This window comes from Hypanus sabinus, chromosome 19 (genome assembly GCF_030144855.1).
Source record: "Hypanus sabinus isolate sHypSab1 chromosome 19, sHypSab1.hap1, whole genome shotgun sequence".
NCBI lineage: Eukaryota > Metazoa > Chordata > Chondrichthyes > Myliobatiformes > Dasyatidae > Hypanus > Hypanus sabinus.
In genome coordinates this window covers 46689844-46714697 of record NC_082724.1, presented here as the reverse complement: position 1 = coordinate 46714697, position 24854 = coordinate 46689844, and the positions used below count along the sequence as shown (strand labels likewise).

The window sequence follows — 24854 nt, the reverse complement described above, 5'->3', positions numbered from 1 at the left end:
TTTCTACGTTGTGTATGATGGCATTCAAACCCTTATTGTCTGATCCATTAGCCCATGCTTCTGGATTGCTCATTCCAGTCATTAACTGCCAGCCCACCAATCCACACAGCCAAAAATCAACACCAGTGGTATTGAATATTATTTTTAAAATCTCAGTCTGGTCTTTGGCAGGAGGAGCATTTTTCACAGGAACTGCTAGCAGGACGTGACTGGTTTTCTCATTGCACAATAGGTAAGTGTACTGAATTACTGTCCAATTTTCATTTCTCCTAATTACTGGGTAGCCACTCTCCAAATTCAAGGTCAGCAACTATCTCACCCTCTCCCTACCTACCTTCCCATCACAAAGCGCATTTACAATGCCCTGTTAATATATAAAGCACTAAGACAACTCATCAGATTTTAGTATAGTGGCAATTAAGAGAACAGTGATTCAACTTAAAATATCACTGGATTTACGTTATTGTACATCACCTACACACAGAAAGACCTTGCATTGGAGAAACAGTAAAGCACAGACTATACAAATTATTGTAAGAAGGCAAATATTTACAGATTTTATGTATGATATATGTATATACATACATACACACACACATGCACACACTGCAAATGTAAATCTAATTCAAAAATCTGAATTATTATGTTCCTCTTCAAACAATACAATAAAAATAGCTTATAAGTTCAGTATTGAGATCAGTCTAAAAGGTGGGTGAGGGTCAACAGAACAGACAGATAGGGCTGAAGTTTATGTACTTGCCAACTAGACGCACATGGTAATAAAATAAATAGAGCAGGTGATTTTGTACTCATGAGTTCTTAAATGACGTAGTTTTCCAAAATTATTGTTCTAACAATCTCAAGCTGAAAGTCTTAGTTTTTCAGATTTGTTATCCCGTTGTTTCAGAATGTAATTAGTACTGAAAATCATAAAATGTGTTTTTTTTTGGTATTATTACACGTTCCTTGTCAGAGAATGTACAGTAAAAAAACATTAATTCTACCACTCTGTTCAGATTTTAGTACCTATTTGAATTTGTTTTTAAATTCCTCCTTTATTCTTCATGTGGCTGAGTAATTTTGTGTAGGATAACTATAATTTTAATTGGCAATCTGATTACCAAATTTAGTACTGTGAGCACAGTAGCACTCAATGATCATGTGTTGCACTGTGAGCTGCAGACATATAGAGACTACAAGGCAAATCCAGTGATAACAAAATGATGTAAACACCCTGATTGATCTCATGAATGACAGGCCTTCAATGCAGAGGCTTGTCCTAACCAGGGGTTTGTTGCTTCTCCTTTACAGGGATTCAGTCAGCAAGCGTAGCGATAAAAGATTCAGTTTCAGTTCTCTCACATTTCAGCTCCCTCTGACCTCTTCCACCACATTGCTCTCCCACATCATTGTGAGTGCAATTTGGAGGCATACTGTCTATCTTGACGTGGCTTTATATAGCCCTTTGGCCCAGCTTCTCCCTGTCAACCAAGATGCCCATCTAAGCTAGCCCTATTTGCCTGTATTTGCCCCATATGCCGCTAAACCATTCCTATCCATCTAGGCATCCAAATTATGTGCAGGATTACAGATGCCAAGCATCAACACTCCACAGCCTCAGACCAAACTCCTATATAATGTTGCTACAATGCCTGAGAGACTCTGAGGACTCTTCAACCTGCTTGCCTGGAGAGCCTCATTTTGATAAAATTTTACTTGGACAGACATATTGTGACCCTCTGTTGGTCATGTTCGACCATGGATTTTGTATTCTAGCTATCCATGTTTTGGTGCAACACCATCTGTGCCTGACTGGACCAATACAAGAGGGGCAGTCTCTGGTGCAAAGGTTGCATCTATAAATGGTCTAAGCTCTGCCAGAGACAGAACATAGAAATCTACAGCACATTACAGGCTCTTCAGCCCACAACGTTGTGCCGAACATGTAATCTACTCTAGAAACTTCCTAGAATTTTCCTAGTGCATAGCCCTCTATTTTTCTAAGCTCCACGTACCTATCTAAGAAGCTCTTAAGAGACCATATTGTATCCGCCTCCTCCACCACCAGCAGTAGTGCATTCCACGCACCCGTCAGTCTCTGTGTGAAAAACTTACCACTGACATCCCCTCAGTACCTATTTCTAAGCACCGTAAAACTATGCCCTCTCATGTTCGCCATTTCAGCCCTGGGAAAAAGCCTCTGGCTATCCACACGATCAATGCCCCTCATCATCTTATACACCTCTATCAGGTCACCTCTCATCCTCTGTCGTTCCGAGGAGAAAGGCCGAGTTCACTCAACCTATTCTCATAAGGTATGCCTTCCTATCCAGGCAACATCCTTGTAAGATGCAGCGTTCCTTTCTAAGGGCCCGTTTGTCTTTTGCCACTTTCAACAAATTTTCCTCGGCTGACTTATGGTGTTGTTTCAGAGTGCATCTCCATGTGGTGCAGTCAGCTACAAGTTCTTCCCAGGACTCAACGTTGATGTCCAGCGCCTTCACCTCCCACTTGCAGACTTTGTTGCAGGCAGCCAGTGGCTGATTTGCCTGAAGCCAGCTCACTACAAAGGATGTCTTTTGGGATACAGCCATCCTACAGACAGTAAACATGGCCCAGCCAGCTCAGCATGTGCTGCTCTAGCAGGGAGTATATGCTAGGGAGGCCTGCATGAGAGAGAAACTCAGCTTTGGGTATTCTGTATCTCCAGGAGATGCAGGCCTGTGGGAAGCAATCCAGCAAGCTCTGTATATGCTGCACAGTGTGGGTTGTGATTGCTGCATCATCAGTAACAGCAGGCCTCTGATCAAAGCCTTGTGCACTTTGCTTTTGGCTCTCAGGCAGATGAGGTTAAAAAGCCTGCCATGTGATCTAGTGCGGGGGTAAGTCCTCTTTGTTGCAATGCCAAATATGTGCTTCAGGAGGAGGGCAAGGAGAATGCTGACAAGTGTTAGGGCAAGAACACAGTCACGTTAAATGCTGCTGATATGTCAAAGGGCTCCAAAGAGCTGCCAATGCACTGTACAGTCCCCTTCATGTTGTTGTGGAGGGGTTTGATCATGCCCTGTAGTCTTGGTGGGCAGCCCACTTTATCAAGGATCTGAAAATGCCTTGGTGAGATTAATAAATGCAAGATGAAGGGGCTTTTTTGTTCTCTACACTTCTCCTGGAGTTAGCAGAGAGAGAAAAATCATGCCTACAGTTAACCTTAAAGCACGGAAGCAACTCTATGTTTCCAGATAGACACAATCAGCCAACTTCTGTAGGTAGATCAAGAAGACTTAGGCTAAGACTTTGCCAACAACATTCAATGGAGAAATGCCATGTAGTTGTTACGGTTGATTCTCTCACCATTGATTTTTGGAGAGGGAAATGATCTTGGCGTCTATCATATCCTGTGGTACAGTTCCTTCCTGCCAGCACTGACAGAGGACTTCATGTAATGGGTGCAATAGGATAGTCATGCAGTGCTTGATCAGGTCTGAGGGAATCCCATCATTGCCTGATGCCTTCTCTGAGGTCAAGCTGCTGATGGCCTTGCTGAGCTCCTCTAGGGTCATCTCTGCATCCATTGTTTGCAGGCACTCAGTGGCTTGGATAAACATAGAATCAGATAACCAGAAATAGGTCTTCACTCAAAAACATGCAAAATTTGGCAGGGAGCTCTCAAAACAATATTCCTTTGATAAAAATGAAGAAAGTTAGGCCAAAACCTGGAGCCAAAATTTCAGCAAAGGAGTCTGGAGCAGTTAATCGAGTGAAGCCAAAGCTGTTTTCATCAGGCCTGCTTGGAATCACAAAGCACATCTCTTAGAACTAAGTGCTGTGAGAGTAGATATTCAATGGCTCCTGAATTCCTGAGAGTCTGCTGCTCACACTTACACCTAAAAGCTTCTGAGAAAGAAAAGGAACTTAAAGTCAATTCTTTCAATGTTTATGCAATGTAGCTACATATAATGAAAAAATTATTCTGTAACAATGGCCAAGTTACAGTTAAAATTCAGTAAAACTGCACTTAAGGACCACAGTACAAGTTGCTCAAACAGAAAATGTTGGAGGAATTCAGCAGGTCAGGCAGCATCTATGGAAATGAATAAACAGTCGACATTTCAGACTGAGACCTTTCTTAGGTCAGGAAAGGAAGAGGGTAGACAAGAGAATGAAAAGGTAGGGGGGAAGGGAAGGAGGATAGCTGGTGGGTGGTAGGTGAGGACAGATGGAACCCTATCCCTGCTAGAATGGCAAGTGGATGGGGAAAGAGCAGACGTCTGTGAAGAGTAGCCATGGACATTTGCATGGGTCCCAACTATGACTGCCTATTTGTCGGCTACGTACAACAATCTATGTTCCAAGCCTAAACTGGTGACCATCCCACATTTTTCCTGTGCTGCATCAACGACTGCATTGGCGCTGCTTCCTGCACCCATGCTGAACTTGTTGATTTCATCCACTTTGTCTCCAGCTTCCACCCTGCCCTCAAATTTACCTGGGCCATTTCTGAAACCTTGCTCCACTTTCTTGATCTTACTGCCACTATCTCTGCAGACAGCTTATCCACCAATGTCTATAATAAACCCACTGACTCCCACAGCTACCTAGACCATACCTCTTCCCACCCTGTTACTTGTAAAAATGCCATCCCTTTCTCTCAATTCCCCCGTCTCTGCCGCATATGCTCTCAGCATGAGGCTTTTCATTCTCGAACGAGGGAGATGTCCTCCTTTTCAAAAAAGTGGCTTCCCTTCCTCCACCATCAACGCTGCCCTCAACCACCTCTCTTCCATTTCATGCATGTCTGCTCTTAGCCCATCCTCCCTCCCTCCACCCTACCAGGGATTGGTTTCCTTTTGTCCTCACCTACCACCCCACCAACCTCCGCATCCAGCATATAATTCTCTGAAACTTCCACCATCCCCAACAGAATCCCCACATTTTCACCCCACCCTCCACTTTCTGCTTTCTACAGGGATCGCTCCCTCCCCATTGAACTCCCCCGCCCCCCCAGGCATGTATCCTTGCAAGCAGGACAAGTGCTACACCTGCCCCTAGACCTCCTCCCTCACTACCATTCAGGGTCCTAAACAGTCCTTCCAGATGAAGCAACGTTTCACCTGTGAGTTTGTTGGGGTCTAATACTGTGTCCAGTGCTGCCGGTGTGGCCTGTATATCGGTGAGACCCGATGTAGATTGGGAAACTGCTTTGGTGAGCATCTACGCTCTGTCTGCCAGAAGAAGTGTGATCTACCCAGGGCCACGCATTTTAATTCCACTTCCCATTCTGATATGACTATCCATGGCCTCCTCCACTATCGGGATGAGGCCACATTTTCCTTAAATTCCCTTTGGGGAGCCTCCAATCTGATTTCATGAATATTGATTTCTCGAATTTCCAGTAATGCCCCCACACCCCCCTTTCCTTCACCATTTCCCATCCCTTTTTCCTTTCTCACTTCATCTCCTTGCCCTCCCATCAACTCCCTCTGGTGCTCCTCCCTCCTTTTCTTTCTTCTATGGCCTTCTATCTCTTTCACCTAGACTTTCCAGCTCTTTGCTTCATCCCTCCCCCTTCAGGTTTCACCCATCACCTTGTGTTTCTCTCTCCCCTCCCCCCTTTTCAAATCTACTCAGCTTTTTTATCTCCAGTCCTGCCGAAGGGTTTCAGCCAAAAATGTCTGCCTGACTTGCATACACATCCATAGATGCTGCCTGACTTGCCACGTTCTTCCAGGATTCTATGTGTGTTGCTCGGTGTCTCATGCCTGGGCATGTCTGCACCACCCCCAAAACCCTGCTACTCCTGTTCTGCCACCTGCCCCTCACCCCTCCTGTGGCACCCTCCTCACTATTCCCAACACCACTTTAAAAAGATAGTTACAGGGTTCCACTTCCCAAAGAAGCAAATTATCCAAAATATTTGGTTGAGGGATCAGTTCAATTGCATCCCTCAAATCCCTTGAATTCCAAGTACAGAACAAAATTCACCGTAACATTTTAAACGTGATGTTCATTCCAATCACCTGAAGCATGCATCATGACAATATCATCCAGGAAATTAGGGTGGTGTCTGCCTGGGGCTTAATCACTGCTGGAGTCAAACAAACAATTCAAAACAAAGTAAGTTCACAATAAAGTTAATGGAAACAAAACTATTCCAATGACATTATTAGTGACAAATAAAGACTAATAGCATATTTAAAGTCAAAATATGCCATTCTGGGTCCATGAAAACTCACTAAAGTCAGCAAATTAGAGGGGATTGAATCGATTTAAAAACCTCTCAACTTCTTTGTTATAATTGTACTAAGAACTTTTTTCTGGAGCCTTTCTCACTTCCCCTACCCTCATGTTGTCCATTACAAACTGCAGTTTGTCCTTCACGACATGCTGATGATCTGCAGAAGTTAATATGTTCCTCGGTAGCTCAGAAGACACGCATCAGCATTTCCAAATACCGATGCTCATGTATACAGGAAATACAGAACTCTTTGCCACAAAACTTTCTGTACTTTGGTGAAGGTACTCTCACAGTGTATATTACAAAATGTAACAACCACTAAGAAACTCACAAGGAAAGTACTGTTTCACAGATCCAGTCCCTTAAACTGAACCAGGCTAGTTTTATGCACTCGTAATCAAAATGCTGAAGAAATGTTCATTCAATCTTCAGGCTTTGAGCAGGATGTCACCATTAGTAAGTGGCAAAGAGGATATCTCTCAAGGTAATGCCACTTGCCATTAAGTCTACACTACACTAAAACAATCCCTGAGATTCCTGAACCACTTGAGAAATCTTTGCTTTTATTCCTCCTGCATGCTGTATTCTGCAGTCACTAACATCAAATGTGCATACCTTCTGATCCAAATTGGGCTAATATACAAGTTACTCTTTGCCAATACTGAAGACTAGAATCAGAATTATTATCACTGACATCTGTTGTGAAATTTGTTGTTTCGTGGCAGCAGTACAATGTAATACATAAAATAGACTATAAATAAGAAATATATATTAATAATTAAATATGAATTGCAATACAAGAGCAAAAAATAGTGAGGTAGCGTTTATGGATTAATTGTCTGATGCTGAAGGGGAAGAAGCTGTTCATAAAACAGCTGTTCTTGTTCCTGCACCTCCTCTCTGATGATGGCAATAAGGAAAATGCCATGTCCTGAGTGGTGGGGATTTGGAAGTCATGATAAAGCAGGGATAACCTGCAGCAGTTGTAGTCAAATGAGACCGTTGAAGTGAGATCATTAGAGAAAGCTCTGCTAATTATAGTCAAGGTGGACACAAAAGTGTGTACTCAAGCCAAATGAGTGAGGCCTCTACAGTGAGACTTTTCCAGAAAGGTCTTCTTGCAACATAGCAATCGTTTATACATTAGGGGGTTCCAGAGATAGACAAGATAACAAATGAATGTGAAACATACCCAACAACTAAGACTCTATTTCCTTTACTAACTTCAATATATCATTAGCAGTCCACTTGAAGCTTTGATTGACTTTAACACCTCTACTGTGAATGGTAATTGATCTTGCAAGTAAGGAATTCAAACAATGATCAATATCCATAACTGATAGGCTAATTCTGTATAAAGTAGGAATTTTCTGTTCAGATTTCAGAACAGTGTGGGTGACAGTGGCCATGCTGTTCTCTCTGGGCACAAATAAATAAAAAGAATGCTCGAGTCATCAGAGTACATGTGTTCTGGACCCAGTTATTTAGTTATTTTATTATCAGTAATGACAGTTACTTTGTTTATAAATGACATAGTGACAGGGATTTGGAAACAAGCTCAAGTGTCCAAAGTGTAAAGAAAATCCTGTCTATTTTCTTCGACCAAACTCTTCAAAAGGAAAAAAAAGAGCATTTCAGACATTTCCAGTAACATTGAAGGATGAAATAACTGAACATTTTGAGAGGAAATATAGCACTAAACAGTATACATGGATTTATGAAAGGGAAAATCATGTTTCATTAATGATGGATGTCACCTTTTCGAAGCACTGCCTTTTGAAGATGTTCTCAGTGGCAAGGAGGCTGGTTTTCAACTTGTGAAAAGTGACAAGAGACATGGGTCAATGTTGGAAGAGAATATCTGAGGAGTCACTTTTTCACTGCTTAGGATATCGTCTGGAAGGCGGCAAAACATCAGGTCATGGAATAAAGGAGCACATCCTCCTGATGCCAGTGTCCCTGTTCATACCTAAAAATCCTAGCTCAGAATCCATTGTGGTAATTGGTTGCTGACACCTTCATTTCTGATAAAATAAGCCTCTTATCCGTCAAGAAAAAGAATGGTAAATAACCCCTTTGGTTTTGTGTCAGTGATTGTTTTCCTTTTCAATCAACCATACAGGGCATTCATGTTAGCCCTTTGAAACCAGCACTCAGTTTGTCCCATTGCCCCATTCACAATATCCTGAAAAATCTTCCTGTGCATGTGTATTCCTAAATCCTTTATGAACTTTGCTCCTCAAGCTGTTGCACATCCTTCTAGATCATTCCTTGCATTAACTTCTCATTTCCCCATGTCCTGTAGCAAATCATCTTTATCAAAACCACTATTTCAGAGCAGGTATATTAATCTTTCACTGACAGATTACAATATACAAGTATCTTTGGATAATTAGTAAATCTCTTATCCTCTCCAAATCTGTCCTCTATGAGGGACATAGAATCAAAAGTCAAAAGTCAGTGAAGGCTTTTCAGTGCATTCCTCCATTTAAAACTGCTTTTGATCTGATATGCCATCTTTTCGCGATGCCCTATCACCTCTACAGCTTGTTTATAAATGGTGTAGTAACGGAGATTTGGACACATTGCTCAAGTACATTTCCGAAGTGGAAAGAAAATCCCATTCATTTTCTTCATCAACCAAACCCTTCAAAGAGAAAAAGAGGGCACTTCATACATTTCCAATAACACTGAAGGATGAAATAACTGAACATTTTGAGACAAAATATAGCAATAAACCGAGCATATATGGATTAATGAAAGGAAAAATCATGTTTGATTAATCTGCTGCAGATGAAAGATGTGCGTGGAATAAATAAGGGTGAAACAGAGATGTGGTGTACTTAGATTCTTAGAGGATGGTGAATGGGGTTGCGGAGAGACCGAGCAGAAACTTGATGGTACAAATAATCTCTTCCTGTGTCATTAAAGAACAGAAATTATGATGCCACTGTTGATGTGGACAAAAATGCAGCAAATAGAACTGAGAGTTATCAGAAGAAAGCAGAAAATATGAATAAATAGAGCTCTCTCAGAGTAAGGGAAGATTATGATGAGCTGGGAGCAGCAGGAACTGTTGCTGGGGCCCCAGGCATTCATCAACTACATCACTAATTTGCCTGAGGGGAGGAATTGTCTGTTTCTAAGATGGCTTTGATACTAAAATAGGTGGGATTGTAAGCAGGGAGGATACAAGGAGGATATCAAGTAGTTGAGAACATTTAGCAAATCACACGCACACAAAAGCTTCTCGGCCTTTTGGCTAAGACTGAGTGTAAATCACAATAAACTTGAAGGGGCATAAAGTATTTTTCCAGGGCAGCAGACTTTGGCATTAGAGGTCACAAAGCTGTATTTGAGGGGAGAATTTATAGGAGGCCCAAGGATTAAATTTTTACATACAGAAGGGTGATGATTACCTGGAACAAACTACCAGAGATAGTAATAAGGGAAGACACAATTACAATGTTTTAATGACACAAGATGATAGTTGAATTATGCAGATTGGATAGCGTCTGTGGAGAGAAATAAGAAGTCGACATTTTTGGCCACGAAGCTTCATCCCAAAAATTAGTTTGAAATATTGATTCTTTTTTCTGCTCTCTATAGATGCTGCCTGACGTGCTGAGTTTCTCCAGCATTTTGTGTGTTTTACTCTGTATTATCAGCTTCTGCAGAATCTCTTGCTTAAAAGACATTTGATTAGATACCCAGATAGGAAAAGTTTGCAGTTAAGTATAATTAAAACAGATTGGGGCCATTGGCATGGATGAGGTGGGTCAAAGGATGCATTTCCTTGCATGCACTGATATGATTCTAGCACTGATATGATTCTATGACTGCAGCAGATAGAGCACACTTCGAAAAATGCAAGGTCACCTACTTTGGTGTAAAAAACAAAACGTTTTATGTACAAAATCGGTGAGAGTAGATGCTGTTAATTTCAAAGGTACCGTGCTACATTTGTTCAAAAAAAAAAAAAAAAAAAGTCATTGAAAGGTGAGTTATATGTGTTGGAATGGTTTAGGAATTCAAGTGATACATTTGTTTTTATTTCATTTGAATGATCTCTCCCTCCCTTAGTCTGTCAGAGGTTGATAGGGAGATCTGGGTTTGCAATTTATGGATTGAACTACAGTTCAATTGGACTCCTGCAGTTTTATGTTTTTATATTCTGTGTTTTCACCCTTCTTTCTTGTTACCAGTTGCACAATTTGTTTGCTTTTGCTTCTGGGGGTCAGGTTGATGTACTTGTTGCCATATGCATGATTTGTTTCTTTTGTGCATGGGGGGTGTTGATGTTCCTCTTGCCATCTGGCTGATTGTTACTTTTTTGTGTGGAGGGGGGCTTGATGTTTTTTCATTGAACAGCTTCCATAGTTTTCTGTATTTCATGGTTGTCTGAAGAAGACAAATTCAGAGTTGCATTCTGCACACATACTTTGATAAAAAATGCACCCTGAACTTTGGAACTACAATATCTTATTTCAATTTACATAAGACTTTAAAAGAGAGCACACCTGTTGTGTTGGTGTACAATTTTCATCTCTTCCCTTCAAATATACAGAGAGTCAATAGTTCTCCCTTCCTGGTTGATTTGTCTTGTCCAAACCAGAGCAATGAGTCCATCCTTTTGTGGTGTTCATTCTGAATGATGTGCATCAGCCAGTTCTAAATTCTAGGAAGAGACGAGCATAAACTTGCAAGCATGCACACACTTTTGAGCAGCCAAATGCTGGAAAGAGATAAGGTATATAGAAACAGGCAAATTTAGTTCTTATTCCAGGTGAGGTGAGAGCCTCTCTCAATCAGAGTTGACAATGGATATTGTGTCTTAGCTGTCTAGATATGCAAACCTGCGTTGTATGATATGGAGAGCAAGCTGTTGTCCACGTAGCAACCTCCCCCTCTCCACGCATCTGATAAACCCAAAGGAACGGCAGGGACTGCAACAGTTTGGTAACAGCAGTGTTGCAAGGTTTGCCAGTCAGCATTGAATTCAATATAGGACTGCCCTGGGGAATCCAGCTCTGGATTTTTCCCTTGGGGTTTATTGCTGAAGTCTTCCCCATGAGTGGGTATAGCCATAAGGCAGCAGAGGTTTGAGATCAGAGTTTTCCATCTCCTAGTTAAGCTGCCAACCATAGCTGGTGATCTGCATCTATCTGAAGCGACTGGTTTTAATCTGCCTTTACCCCTTCTGCTATCAGTAGAAACAGACCTGCAGGGCATAGTAGCTAAGCTACATGTGAAGACCAAGAACTGGACTTGGTTGTCAGGCTATTTGAGGTGCACACCATTGGGAGCATTTAATAGGTAGTGGGAGCTTGTCCCCATTACCATCCCCAGCTCTAACAACCTCAAAGAACTAGAAAGTCTTGGGAAATAGATGTCAGCAGAAGCAACAGACTAAATGACATGGCCAACATCATCTAACTCAATACAAGCAAGTGACTGAAGCTTGGAGTTCTGTTGTGGCTTTTGCACCATTCTGACAGAAGTGAGTGATCCCTTAAAATGGTTGTTTGAAAACATTCCACATTTTTTGGAGAGCTATTGCCATTCAGAACCAGTTATATTGGGAATCATATTTCACTTCAACCATCAAATCAGTTAGACAGATGGTTTATTACATTCAAACAAATCAAGGATACTTTTGAGTATTCCATTCCTCTGGTAGAAATGGGTTAAAGCAGATATATTTCAGTGTGAAATCACATTACTGTATATCTTTTAGATTTTTTTCCTTCTAAATATTTAAACTGCCAACTTTTACACAAATTGCATTAACAATTTCAGCTTGAATAGTCAATCTAGGCTCTTTCACTAGATACAGAGGAAATAATTTATATTACCATGAGTAAATGCCAGGACTTGCTTAAACTATACCAAATTATGATACTGTTTGAACTGCCAAAAAATTTGGGGAATAGTACAAAGTACTGAATGGATGAAGCTCAACTTTGTCTTCAGTTTCATTTCACTCAGAATCCTGTATTTTTAAGGGAGCTCTACTGATCTACATGCTAACAACTGTTTCAAAAGAAATATGGAATTGGCATGGTCATGATTCTATTCATCCTTGACCATAACTAATGCTGGATGGATATCAGATATCTACCCTTATAAACCTGAAAGGCAAAAATAGAATTTAAGCCTATTACATTAAAAACTATTGCATAAAGCAGACACACAAAAAAATGGCCCATTCTCCCGAATTGGTCCATGCTGCTTTTAAATACCACGGATATCTTTCCATTCCAATTTCCACATGAATTTTCCATCTAACTTGTGATAGGGTTCTGTTTATGAGAATTGTTTGTAACCTGAATTTTTGATAAGTCAGAAATAAGTAGAACTGTGAGTAGGAGAGGATTGCGGAAACAACTGTGATGAGAGAGCGTGCAGGTGCACCAACCAGCCTCACTAAGTGAACAAGTGAGTCTCATCTGCACTCACAGCTCTGCTTGGCTCAACCTAGCCAGTTGTTGCAGCTCTCGGGTTGAGAGAGAAGGCACATTCCCACAAACCAAAAAGATGTGTGCAACCCCACAGCAGTGTGCAACTCCTCCTCCTCCATCCTGGCAGTCTCCCAAATACTTGTTCATATGCAGAGTATTTGGAAGTCCACTGTTCATTTCTCAGGGAAGGCCTGTATTAGAAAATGTTTCCCATCTTTTGGCAATCAAGTAAATATCCTGGGGACTAAGCAATGATTAGCTTTGTACATGAATGGATTGGGATCACCATAAGGCATCACTCTTTCAGACACAAGGCTTACACTACCCCACCTAACAGCAAGAATTAAATTTTTAACAGATCAATAGCTTATTGTAGCAGCTGCTTAATTAAGAAATTTGACAAGTCATTCTTTGCCATTCTCCTCTGACCCCACATTTCCTCTATTTCTGACTGGCTGGATACAAACAATCTTTTGAATATCACCAGAAAAATCTGCAGTCAACTCTGAGAGGTCAGATTTGACAGAATGCTTGACGACTTAAAGGCACAGGCACCAGTTTTAATCTTACACATACTTGGTAGCAGCTGACTTCATTCACCCCCAGCTACCTAAGCCTCAAGTACAGCTTCCTCAGCTGCTGCCCTGAGGATAAGTGATTCAACCCACTGAGGAACATAATCAGTCATTATATCTTCTATGCATCTTGATACACTGGCTAATGTTTCAACTGTCTTTAAACCAACAGATATAGCTTTAAGAATATTCGAACTTAATTTCAAAGCCACTACTGCAAAGATGTTTTTTTTAAAGAAATATTTCAAAGTTGTAAGGTATTAAAATGTCTCCTGTTCAAATCACTACAAAGCTCATACATCATGGGAGGCTAATCCCATCTACCATGAAAGAGATCAGGACGTCTGATGAGCTAAAATTGTTGCTTATAATTCTGTGCACAGAAGCGTAAGCACATGGAGGCACAGGGCTTACACAATGCAGCAATGACATCTGTTTCCCCTGTGGATGTACTGTTGAAAGTATCCTAACTAGTTGCATCATAGCCTGGTATGAAAATTGAAATGTGTGGGAACATCATCTGCAGAGAATTGTGGGCTCTGCCCAGTACTTCAAGAGCACATCCTTCCCCGTCTTTGGTAGTATCTGCCCGAGGCACAGCCTCAAAAAGGCAACCTCCATCTTCATTCCCCCTTCCAGGTCATGCCATCATTTTGCAGCTACCACCAGGCAAGAAGTACAGAAGTAAAGTCCCATAACATCAGATTCAAGAACAGCTACTTCCTTTCAACCATGAGCTACCTCACAAGTCCTTAATCATCACTACAGTTTAACAATGTCATGACCATTTTGATCACTTTGCAGTAAAATGAACTTTATTTTGTTCCAATTGCTTCTTCCTTATAAAAAGTGTGTTTATTTAGTGGATGCTACTTGTATGATGCTGTGTGCCTGTGATGTTGCTGCAAGGTCTTTTATTGCCCCATTCATACTTGTAATAATACAATAAAATTAATTTTATTTTAATATCACTTCCTCAAAACTCTACAGCAGCATAGCTTGATGCAAGACTTAGTCGGAGATCCAACCATAATGCTTCCATTGATTTTCAAGTTCTTTACTCTACCTTGTGCTTCCATCTTCTGGCAGGCTGGAACATAAAGGCTCATCCACAGTACCATCCCACTTTCCCCCACACACCCACTCTGATTCCAAATGGTTGCCTGGCCAAGTATTCTTCCAGCTTCACCTTGCATCACCTAGTTTTGCTACTTCCTCTCCTCACACATCCCCCTCATGTTATTTGACTAGGTTGGTGCAGTTCCAAGGAGCAAGGTAGGAACTTGGAGGCTGGTGGTAGACGAATACTGGCAGTCCCTCAACAGGGCAGGTACACCCACCCTGTTCAGACACAAGTGATTAATACTCAGACAGTACCAAGAAGGGCTTTCACAACCAAGGGTAACTTCTGAATAAAACACATGTTGGATGCTTGTCAGGCAACCTTGTGTAAGAGGATGCACTGATGTATACTCTCAGACTAGCATGATTCCATTGTGTATGGATAAGGTTCCAGAAGTAATATGAAGCATGGATACCTGTTTGTTCATGTACTCTCAGCATATCCACTGTGGAACCCATTAGGCATTTAGAAGTGAGTGGAGACAAAGAACTTGGACATGTCGTGACTTCTCGAAATTTGTGAAGCTTGCCCAAGTTTCACATTGCAGGCACAAGTTTGATCAAAGTGTAGTATTCATTTTGGGGCAGCCCAGGGGAGCAGCAGGAAGAGCTGCTGGTTCACAGCTCTAGTGAGCCAAGTTTAGTCCTAACCCCCAGTGCCGTCTGTGTGATTCACCTTTCTGCATGGCTTTCTTCTGGGTGCTGCTACTTCCCGCATCCCAAACTACTGTAGGTTGGTAAGTTGTTCAACCACTAAATGACCCCAAGTGCATAGCTGAGTGGTGGAATCTGAAGAAGCTGACAGGAGTGTGAGGAGAATAAAATGGAATTGGTGCAGAATTAGTGTAAGTATGTGCTTGATGGTCAGCATGGGTTTACTGGAGTGAAAGGTTTGTTTCTAGACTCTGGCTCCATTCACAAACCCATTTCTCATTCCACAAATTTACTGTTTTTCAACAGCAGGTGAACTAAACCAAACTATCATACTTACCCTGAAGTTAACTCTTCTGTATGTATACATATATCTAAGAGTATAAAAGATAGTCTTATAAAAATACACTATATATGTATCTATCATCTGCTTTATACCTATGGATGGTTCATTAACAGGTAGAATGTGGCCCAATAACATTCTCCTACAGGCTCTCAGAAGCTTGCATTTCACTATAGACATCCCTGCAGCCCAGATTCATTGCCAGATACTGTTTAACATTCATCAGTCATGGATAGATTCTCCTTCTAAAAACAGCAGTGGAGTTCATATGGACCACAGGATGTCCAGAAGCAACTGATACCCTGCTGGGAACAGTAGTGCTCTGTGTTATGGAGTTGAATAAGAACAGGATTCTCTCTCCACACCACCGTACAAACAGACAGGAGAACATTCTCATTCTCAACACAGCCTCGGGAGAAACTTGCAGTGGTGCAGATTGGCTTTTACATCATCAAGTAACAGGACCACTACTGCAGGCCTTTGCTCACAGATGTTCTGCACAAACAGGCAATGTGGAAGTTGCATTTTAGTCAGGACAAGTGCTCATATCCTTGATACTACAATCAAATTGTGAAAACATTGGATCTGACAAAGCTAACAGCTGGTTACTGGTTCTACCAGTTACTTCCATTTTATAGATTCCAATGCCTCTAGAACAGCAATGTTGTTTGAACTACATGTCTATTCCACTGCCTTGAACACAGGTTACCATCCCAGGGCAAAATGCAGGGTGATTTGACAGTGTTAAAGGTGTCCTCTTGCAATTCTACCTTTGAATCTGACCAATATTTATTGCTTAAAGCAGAGAATGGCTGCAGAGTCTTTGATGTTTCAACAGTGAATGTTCATTGACAAGAAAGCACATTCACAGTAACCTGGGATAGAATGAAAGGGATACATGATGCACGTATTATGCCTTTCCTACAACCTAGTTATAATGCACAATTCAATATCCAGAAGTGAAGGGGGAGGAGAGGTGACTTGATAGAGGTGTACAAGATGGTAAGAGGTATAGATTGAGTGAACAGCCAGGGATTTTTTCCCAGATTAGAAATGACTAATACAAGGATTGTTTTAAGCTGATAGAAGAAAAAAAATAGGTGGGGGTGTCAGAGGCAAGGTCTTCACACAGAGATTCGAGGGTCTGTGGAATATCCTGCCAAGGGGTAGTGTTAGAAGCAGACACATTAAGATAATTTAAGAAACTCTTAGGCATATTGATGATAAGGGCTATGTAAGTAGGAAGGGTTAGATTGATCTTAGAGTAGGTTAAAATGTCAGCACAACATCGTGGGCCAAATTTTCTATGCCATGTTCTATTCTCTGTGTTCAATGATGCAAATAAACAAAGGAAGTAATGGTGGACATTCAGCCTCCCAAACCTGTTTCAACAATCAATCCACATGTTAATTCCATTATTTAATAACCTGTCTAAAAAGAAAATAATGGATATAACAAAACATATTTTCATCCAGGGGTTGCAGTTTTATCTTGAATCATATCCACAAACACGTTGTATCCAAGACAACTCTGGCACTCTTGTCAAAATGCAGTTAGACCTTAGGAAAAGTGAATTTGTTGGCCCTTAGGACCTGGGAAAGTTAGTAAGCAGAAAATCAACAGAGCAATAAATTCAATTGCATCTTCTTGGGACTGCAGACTACAATGGCAGACAGGGTTATCCAGCTTCGAAATTTCACACATTTTGTGTGTTTTATTTCACAAGGAGGTCCTAAACTGATCTCCACATCTCTATATTCATTAGTATGCACCTCAAAGTCAACCAATCCTTTCTTCGGTAGGTAGGAGTCGCTAGTTAAATATTCTTACACATTTTGGGGCTGGGGGGGGGGGGGAAATCTCAAAGCTGCAAAACTAAATGAAGCATTCATCCGATGTCCTTTATGGATTATTGAATGTAAAAAAAATACTTTAAATACGATCTCTGTCGAAATGTAATCGGACTGCTAAAAATATCTATCTCCATCCTACTCCATTACCGCGATAGGAAGTGAACTGTTCAACTTAATTAGTGCTGTGTTGATGACAGTTCACTTAACCCACAAGCTACCAGTAGAGTCGAAACACTTGTAGCTATCGCATTAAATTCAGAAAAAGGCCGCTCGCAAAAAGTGTAAGAGACTGATTAACGGCAAATTGCCACATTCAAATATATCGACTAAAATAGGAAGGGGTGGAATCACATAAACTAAACTTATATGTACCTATCAGACCCTTTACAACACATGAAAGTCTGAACTAAAGAAGGCTCAACTTAAAAAATGAATGGGATTGATTTATTGTAAACCTCTCGGTCATAGACCAATCAGAAAGAATGGGCGGTTACATTCAGAGAAAGCTCCGGTTACAATATACACCGTAACCGCTTGTGACAGGCTTGAGAGATACACAAGATTACCTTCTCTCCCAGATACCATATTTTACTTCCTTCGCATATCAAATAAAACCGTATCAAAACCAACTTGGATCCCAGCAACATAAAATGACAATAGAAATCAATAGGTCAATTATGAAAGCATTGTTGTTAATTCCAAAAGATTGTATCTCCCGTAGGAGGGCTGGGTGACAGATGGTTTGTAGGGTATGTCGAAGAGATGGCGAAACGGTGTGCTTAAAGCATATTAAATACAAATATATACTGTTTAAATAAAATCATTCATGGCCACTCATTAATAACCTTTTCATTGAGAAGTTTCACGGCGAATTAAATTAGAATACTTTGTTTAGACAGATTGAAAGTTAATACAAATCTCACCATCGGCGTCATTACGCCAATTCAATCGGCAGTATGAGTGCTACCGTTAGAGCAAGCGTTTAATTTCGATCCAGCGGAAGGTTAACCCCTTGGATATCGATATCCTTGTCACCGTGTAACGTCACAATACTGAATATGCATTGGCTTTAGAGCAGTGCATATCTGGATGCTCAGATGATCGAGATTCTTGCTAATCACTGCATTAACCGGGCAAACCACGATGTGATATGCATGCACTAAACCCGTGGGGATGTCGTGAATAGGTCATCTGTATGGAAATTGATTGGATTTGACGCAAACTGATTTGAAAGCAAGGACGAAGAATTGACCCACTGGTGCTCTCGGCATTAGAATGTAACAAATCGGGAGGGGGGGGGGGAACATTAATGAAAGCTCTCCGCCATAACTGGGAGCAAAAATGACTCATTGGATTCCGAATTGTCATTTATTTTGACGCAGGCAGTCTTAAAATCCCGCCCCCGTATGATTAAACGGGGTTGCGATATCTGTTATGCCTCTGTAATTCCCGACCACACATCTCCCCAGACAGCCCCGTGCTGAAAGGTACCTCATACCCAATTCCCGTTGTGGCGAGAGGTTTAGTCACAACTAACGTGGGAAAGGGGCTCCGGGTTCAGAATTTACCCTCGCGGTTCTCAAAGGATCCCCTGCATTCACTGTATCCTGGCTTGGTGGTCATGGGCGGAACAGGTGTCTCCCCTCTCGACTCCACCCCCGCCCCCCACCCCCCGTAACTCAGCGGATTTGGGTTTGTGATGTTCCTCAGAGCAGTAATAAATTAATAAAAGATAATCATCTACTGCACGTTGCCAGCAAAACGTAACATACACTTCTTCCATTCCTTAAAGTCGCTGCTTATAACACTTTGCAAAAAAAAGAAAATCGCCGAACAAGGATGTTATGGGGGAAGATGGTGCTCAGTTTCGGTAGAAATTGCTTTAGCGAGCTGATGTTGACTCAGAGCGCCACTAATCCTCTCCCTGTGTTGCAGCCACACCAGCAGCCAGGTGTATCGTTACTAGATTGAACACATCTTGTACCACTGGGCTGTGATAAATCAGGTGATGTTTCACGTTTTACGGGTCCACATCTGACAGAATGTACCTTTTATTGCTTTCATCTCCATCAACTCCGGGCCATCGTCACCTCTCCCCCTTCTATACACCGATGGTCCACAAGTCTCACTTGATAATTATTCCACTCAAAGTTAGCTGAAGCTCGCTCCTGTCTGAGTTGCTGCTAGCAGCGCGCGATCGGTCTTTCTCTCTCCCCGACCATTTAATTGCTGGCCTATTCTAGCTGAACCGTCACGAATACCCAGCCTGCTGTAAATGTGGCGGGAGAGGCGAAACACTTCGGCGCGACCTGCAACAAATTAGAAATCTACTTTGTTGCTCCCCCGAGGGGATTTGACAAGCAGGAAGTGCTGCCGCGGATTAGTACAAGTGGAGGACCATATTCTTTCAAAGTAAAATACATCCTGTGTTCAAAATTAAGAGAACGTAACTGAACTGCTCAGTGACATGTTCTACAATGGCAATCATGTGAACTGTATACTGGAATCACAAACACACGCAAACACATATACCGCTTGCGGAAATCACAAATCCGCTCAGAGTAACAACAGTTGGAGCGCGCACAGAGAGAGAAAAAATATTATAATCAAATCGTGGGACTAATGTCCACTCCCGCAAAAAGGCACAATATTACCCTTGATTACTTTTCTTCCATGATGCTGACTTGTTCTGGAGCACACAGTTGTCTGCAGCCCAGATACAGACAGGGTCGCGCGGTGAGACAGGACGATCAGTCATACATTCAAAACATTGTGGGGGGAAAGAAAAGCAGTTTCTCCCTACCTTGAAGAGTCTCAATATTTTGGCCACCATGATGGACACAGAGCTAGACGATGCCCCAATCACTCCAACTATTCTCTCAGGTTTGACAAAGATCGGGGGCTCCCCGTTCGTGCATCTCACATCCGAAGAGTCCTTCTGAATGTGAGTCTGAACGAAAGTAAGAGATTGCTCCAATGCGTAGATGTCCTTGGAACAGGTGTCCAGGATGCGAGCTCCCAGAGTGATATTGGTCAAAAGATCGGGGTCGCTGTTAATCTGATCCAAGGCGTAAAGCATCGCCTCCAAACGATGGATCCCCTTTTCCTTCTTGAGGTCCCCGCAGGGTGTCCCCTTCGGTCCTCTGGCGTGCACTGGGAAAAGGCCACCCAAGGTGAGATCTCCGTCTGTCCTGATGGAATGAATCGCGAACGGTTCCTGGGCTAAACTCACTCCGCACACCACTGCTGCCCACCAAAGCAACCTCCACAAGGTGTGCAGCGCTCTCCCTGTACAGAACATCGTTAAACCTCCCAGCTGTTCTCGAGTTGCAATCAAACTAAGTTAAAAGGCACCTCTGTTTGGAGTCTGGTGGCAGTCATACTACACAAGGCAACATCTTGGTGAACAGCTTATCCCGCCTTCGCGTCTATGTTTAAATATGTACACGAAAATTTTCAATAATCTCGCGATCTCCGTTATTGTCTCCAATAAAAAATGAAGCTAAGGGAAGTTGGACTAGTTGCACGAAGCGGAATCCATGCGTAGATTGGGAAGTGAGGAAATAATTATTTTTAAAAAAACGCCTTCAGTGAAGGCACCCGTCGCCCAGCGGGACCATAGGAAATCTCTCTCCCGCTTAAGGAGCGTGTGGTGTCGACATGATTCTGAGCATGAGCCGTTCTCTGCAGCAGACCTTCATCCAGTCCCCGATCGCTTCGATTCGACCAGTGAAAAGGCACTCGCACAGCAGAGGAAGGAGTTGTTGGTGGGGGGGGGGGGGGGGTGTATAGATGGAAGAGATGGGGAAGGAAAAGATTTAGTGGCTTCAGCTGAGAGCAATGACGCTATGTCCCAACTCCACCCTGGATCACTGCAGTTAGCAAACCATCGATTCGGTGCTGAGGGTTAGCAATCCTGTTCCTGGGGAAAACAGACATGGTAAACTAATATCCATGCACATACGGAGCTAAAAATAATACTCAAGTAAACTCTCAAGACATCAAAACATAGCCCGCCCCGCGCCGAATTGTTGAACGCGCATCGTTAAGTTTAATTTAAAATACTGCATGATTATAAAATGCATTAGTTGCTCACGCTCCTACCTTGTGGCTGTGCATTACGTTGCAATCCGTGGTAGGGTAAGTGAGAGTCTCTCCGACATGTAGCAACTGATGGTGATCGCTTGGATTCGAGTCCCTCGGGTTAATGTCGGAGATAGGGTGGGCGGTAGAGGAGGGCTTTATTGCCATACTGCTGAATTCTTTAACAGCTTCTTACAGCTGAGGGGAGCATGTCATGCGGAATGCCTGCGAATTCCCATTTTATTTCTTTTCGGAAATCTGATGCGATGAACTGGATTTTGTACATCAGAACAAATTTGGTCCTGTAAGAAAATCCCATCAAAATACCAGAGTGACACCCGATTCTTCATCGCTAGCCTGAAATTTGTTTAGGCTCTGTGGAAATATTGCATTGGTTTCAATTGATTCATTTCCATTATACACACTGTGTCTATTACTAAAAATCTTTTTTTTTTCCGCCGCTTGCTTCAGCGTGAACAGTAATGGCTATAAAAAAAAAGCTAACTTTCTCTTTCTAAACTTGCGGCATGTGTCCTCTATCCATCGAGCTATCGTTATCTAATCATTTTGGAAGTAGGAAGCGGTTGTCTTCGGTTGGCACCATCTGCCTTCACTGTAAAAACACTTTATTAAAACGGAATCGGTAAACAAGAAGCAACAGGTGCCATCCTAAATCGGCGGCCGAGCGAATTCAAAATAAAAAGTGGAACCCGTTTAAACCGACTGTCGCCACTAATTTGTGCCGCTGGATACTGGTAATCTCTCAGCCGTGCAACGTCATTGGATAACACTCCCCACCCCCCAACTGTTCAGCACCTGTCTTACCAGTCTTCTCAATTGATCACCACTATCCGATCTCACCCTCATCCAATAATCGATTCAGATGATCTATTCATCGATGAGGAATAGTTGAACTCTGTGGCTCCTTTTTAAAAAGGGGGAACTCGCAATAACTCCCAAATTGCAAAAAACAACGCGACGCTTTACAAACTGCATTTTCCTCTGAATTCTCTGTCGCTCCGCTCTTTTGGCGTTATTCTTCTCTACCAGTGCCCAAATCTAACGAGAGTCATTAGCCCTTCCCAATCACCAGCAGCCACTCTACCCTTAGCGCACTTGCATTTCCCGCCTTTAGGTTGTAGTATGCCTGGTAGGTATCCCCTTGCTTTGAAGTGCTGAGGAGAATTTGAAATACGGGATTTATGTAACAATTCGCATGGGCTGCTACTGCTCTCGACTGCTGTGTATCGGAAGAGTTGAAGCAGGGAATCCAGATTTATATACAAGTGAGACTGTGCAAGGAACCCTGTATCCTCGGGCTCACCGACGACACCTAGGACATGGCAGAGTCAACCCTACCAGTGGGCCGGATAGGTTATTGGGGAATGAATTGCTGTTAAAGGGGTTAATTAAACTCGGAATCTGGGAGTGAAATACCACCGGTTTAAAACGAGTGGTGACGTGAAATAAAGCTTTATTTTAATTCCCTTTATACATTGCCCAGTGAGCGAGCCTGAAAGTAGTGAAGCAATTTTCATGACTGTAATTAAGGTAATAACCTTTCAATCCCGCCGTTACTTACCGCGATTAGGAAAGGAGAGCTGCTTAGATTTGCATTTACCGCTCTCTACCACCGGTATTACCTGACCCCGACACGTGGCTAAAGATGGCAAATGTAATTGGAGCCGCGTCCGCTAGCTAAGCGATGGCAGCAGACAGATCTAATGGTGTTAATGCATCGTATCTGAGCAGAGAAAGCTGATTTGGAAACGCTGCGACCATCAACGCAACTTAAAACCTTATTCTAATCTTATTGGTGCTTGGATTATAAGATTGGACTGGGGAGGAATTAAAATTAAAGCTGCCCCCTAAATTGTAGGAAGGTACACACCACCTGCAAATATAAATTTGCGCAAAATGGCATTTCACAGTAAAAGGTATTGAATAATACCACGATTTCTGACGCATCACCAATCCAAGACTCCCACAAAACTGTCTACTGGCTATTTAACAGATTGCATTGATCATAATATTTAATATGCTGCCAGTGGAAATGAATTCCAGATTGGAGACAGCCGGTTTTACATGTTTTATCTTTCCAAAAGAGATTTTAAATGTCCTTCCCTAATTTACCACCAACAAGGAGCTGGGATCGGGGGAGATTGAAGGGTTTCAGATTTTGCGCAGCATCTGAAGATTCCCGGGTCTAATCTGGGATGCAGCTCACAGCTGAACTGATTTGCTCTGAATTGAAAATAAAATCAGAAATCAAATTTCTAAGTGTTCAGATGCTGAACTGCTGTCTCGTCCGATCAAACAATAATTAAACAGAAACAAGCCATGCCTTCTCAGAGGCATCGCCAACCCGGGAGGCGGTTTTAATTACCCATCAGAGCAGGTCGTTTTATCAATTTATCTAAGGGCCACTTAACATCGATTTTCAATGGATCTGATTTCATTTTCTCTCCTGACTCTTTTTAATGTTCAATCAGCGGGATTTGAAAGCACTTTACTTCAGTAACCATAAACAACGTTGTGCTATCTGATGAGGCGAGAGTGCTTTCCGCCCGCCAATTTCCTCTAGTGTTTTCACTGTAAACACCACAAACTTAACATGTAACATATTTTCATTAGTTTCAGAGAAAGAGTGTGGCGACTACTCCTAGGCGGACAAAAGTTAGTGTAAGTCAAATCATTTATAACTCATCTTAAATTATCGACGGCTAACCCTTCGGTAGAAATAATTTCTTTTTTTCTCTATGATACAAAATATGACTTTAAAACAATACTCCGTGGTTTCTTAATAAACTAAGGAAATGATCCTTTTTTTTGGCCAGTCTTTTTGATGTCTTTTTATACTTATCTGACCGGAGAAAATAACACAAAAGCCAGCGAATTCATGAAGTAAAAGCGGGCATATTTTATTCAGCAGCTCAATAATGATACCAGGATGCCATCATGTGGCATAAAACAACCAGCTCAACTCAACCACACCGACAGTCTGAAACCCAACATAGTGAAACTCTTGATTTTGGTACAAGATAGATCGGCTTTATCTGTCGTGTACATCGAAACACAGTGAAGTGCGTCATTTGCGTCGGAACTAATACTGCCCGGCCGGGGATGTGCTTGGGGGCTGCCCGCGATTGTCGCCATGTTTCCAGCGCCATCATTTGCTAACGCCTTTACAGTGTGGGAGGAAATGTGGGGCACCTGAAGGAAACTCCTTATAGACAAGGGCAGGAATTGCGCCTCATTTTTACAGCTCGCGCTGTAAAGCGCTACTGTGCCGCCCTATTTTTTTTTGCATTGAAACACTAGGCCTAAGTAAATTTCGAGATAACAGATGTCATAAAGTTGCTCTCCAAGTGCTGCCAGTGACCATGGATTACGAAAACGGAACAGGAGCTTGCTTTTATTCTCCTGCGTTTAGGGGTTCTATTGTCTTAATTCTGGTGCGGAATCCGGGGGTCCATTTATTTGAATCGGATTGTCAGGCTGTGGAGTAGAAAGGGAAGAATAGAATACGTC

At 42.1% G+C, this 24854-nt stretch overlaps 1 protein-coding gene across 1 annotated transcript in view; it reads right to left on the bottom strand.

Annotated features, from left to right (window-relative positions):
* The window catches only part of LOC132377906 (metabotropic glutamate receptor 7-like), a 781248-nt gene extending 760707 nt beyond the window's left edge, over nt 1–20541 (bottom strand). Inside the window, exon 1 of the mRNA XM_059944374.1 lies at nt 20044–20541. Within this exon, the coding sequence (XP_059800357.1) occupies nt 20044–20541 (498 nt within the window). The remainder of the gene's footprint in view (nt 1–20043) is intronic.
* Between the last annotated feature and the right edge of the window lie 4313 nt (nt 20542–24854).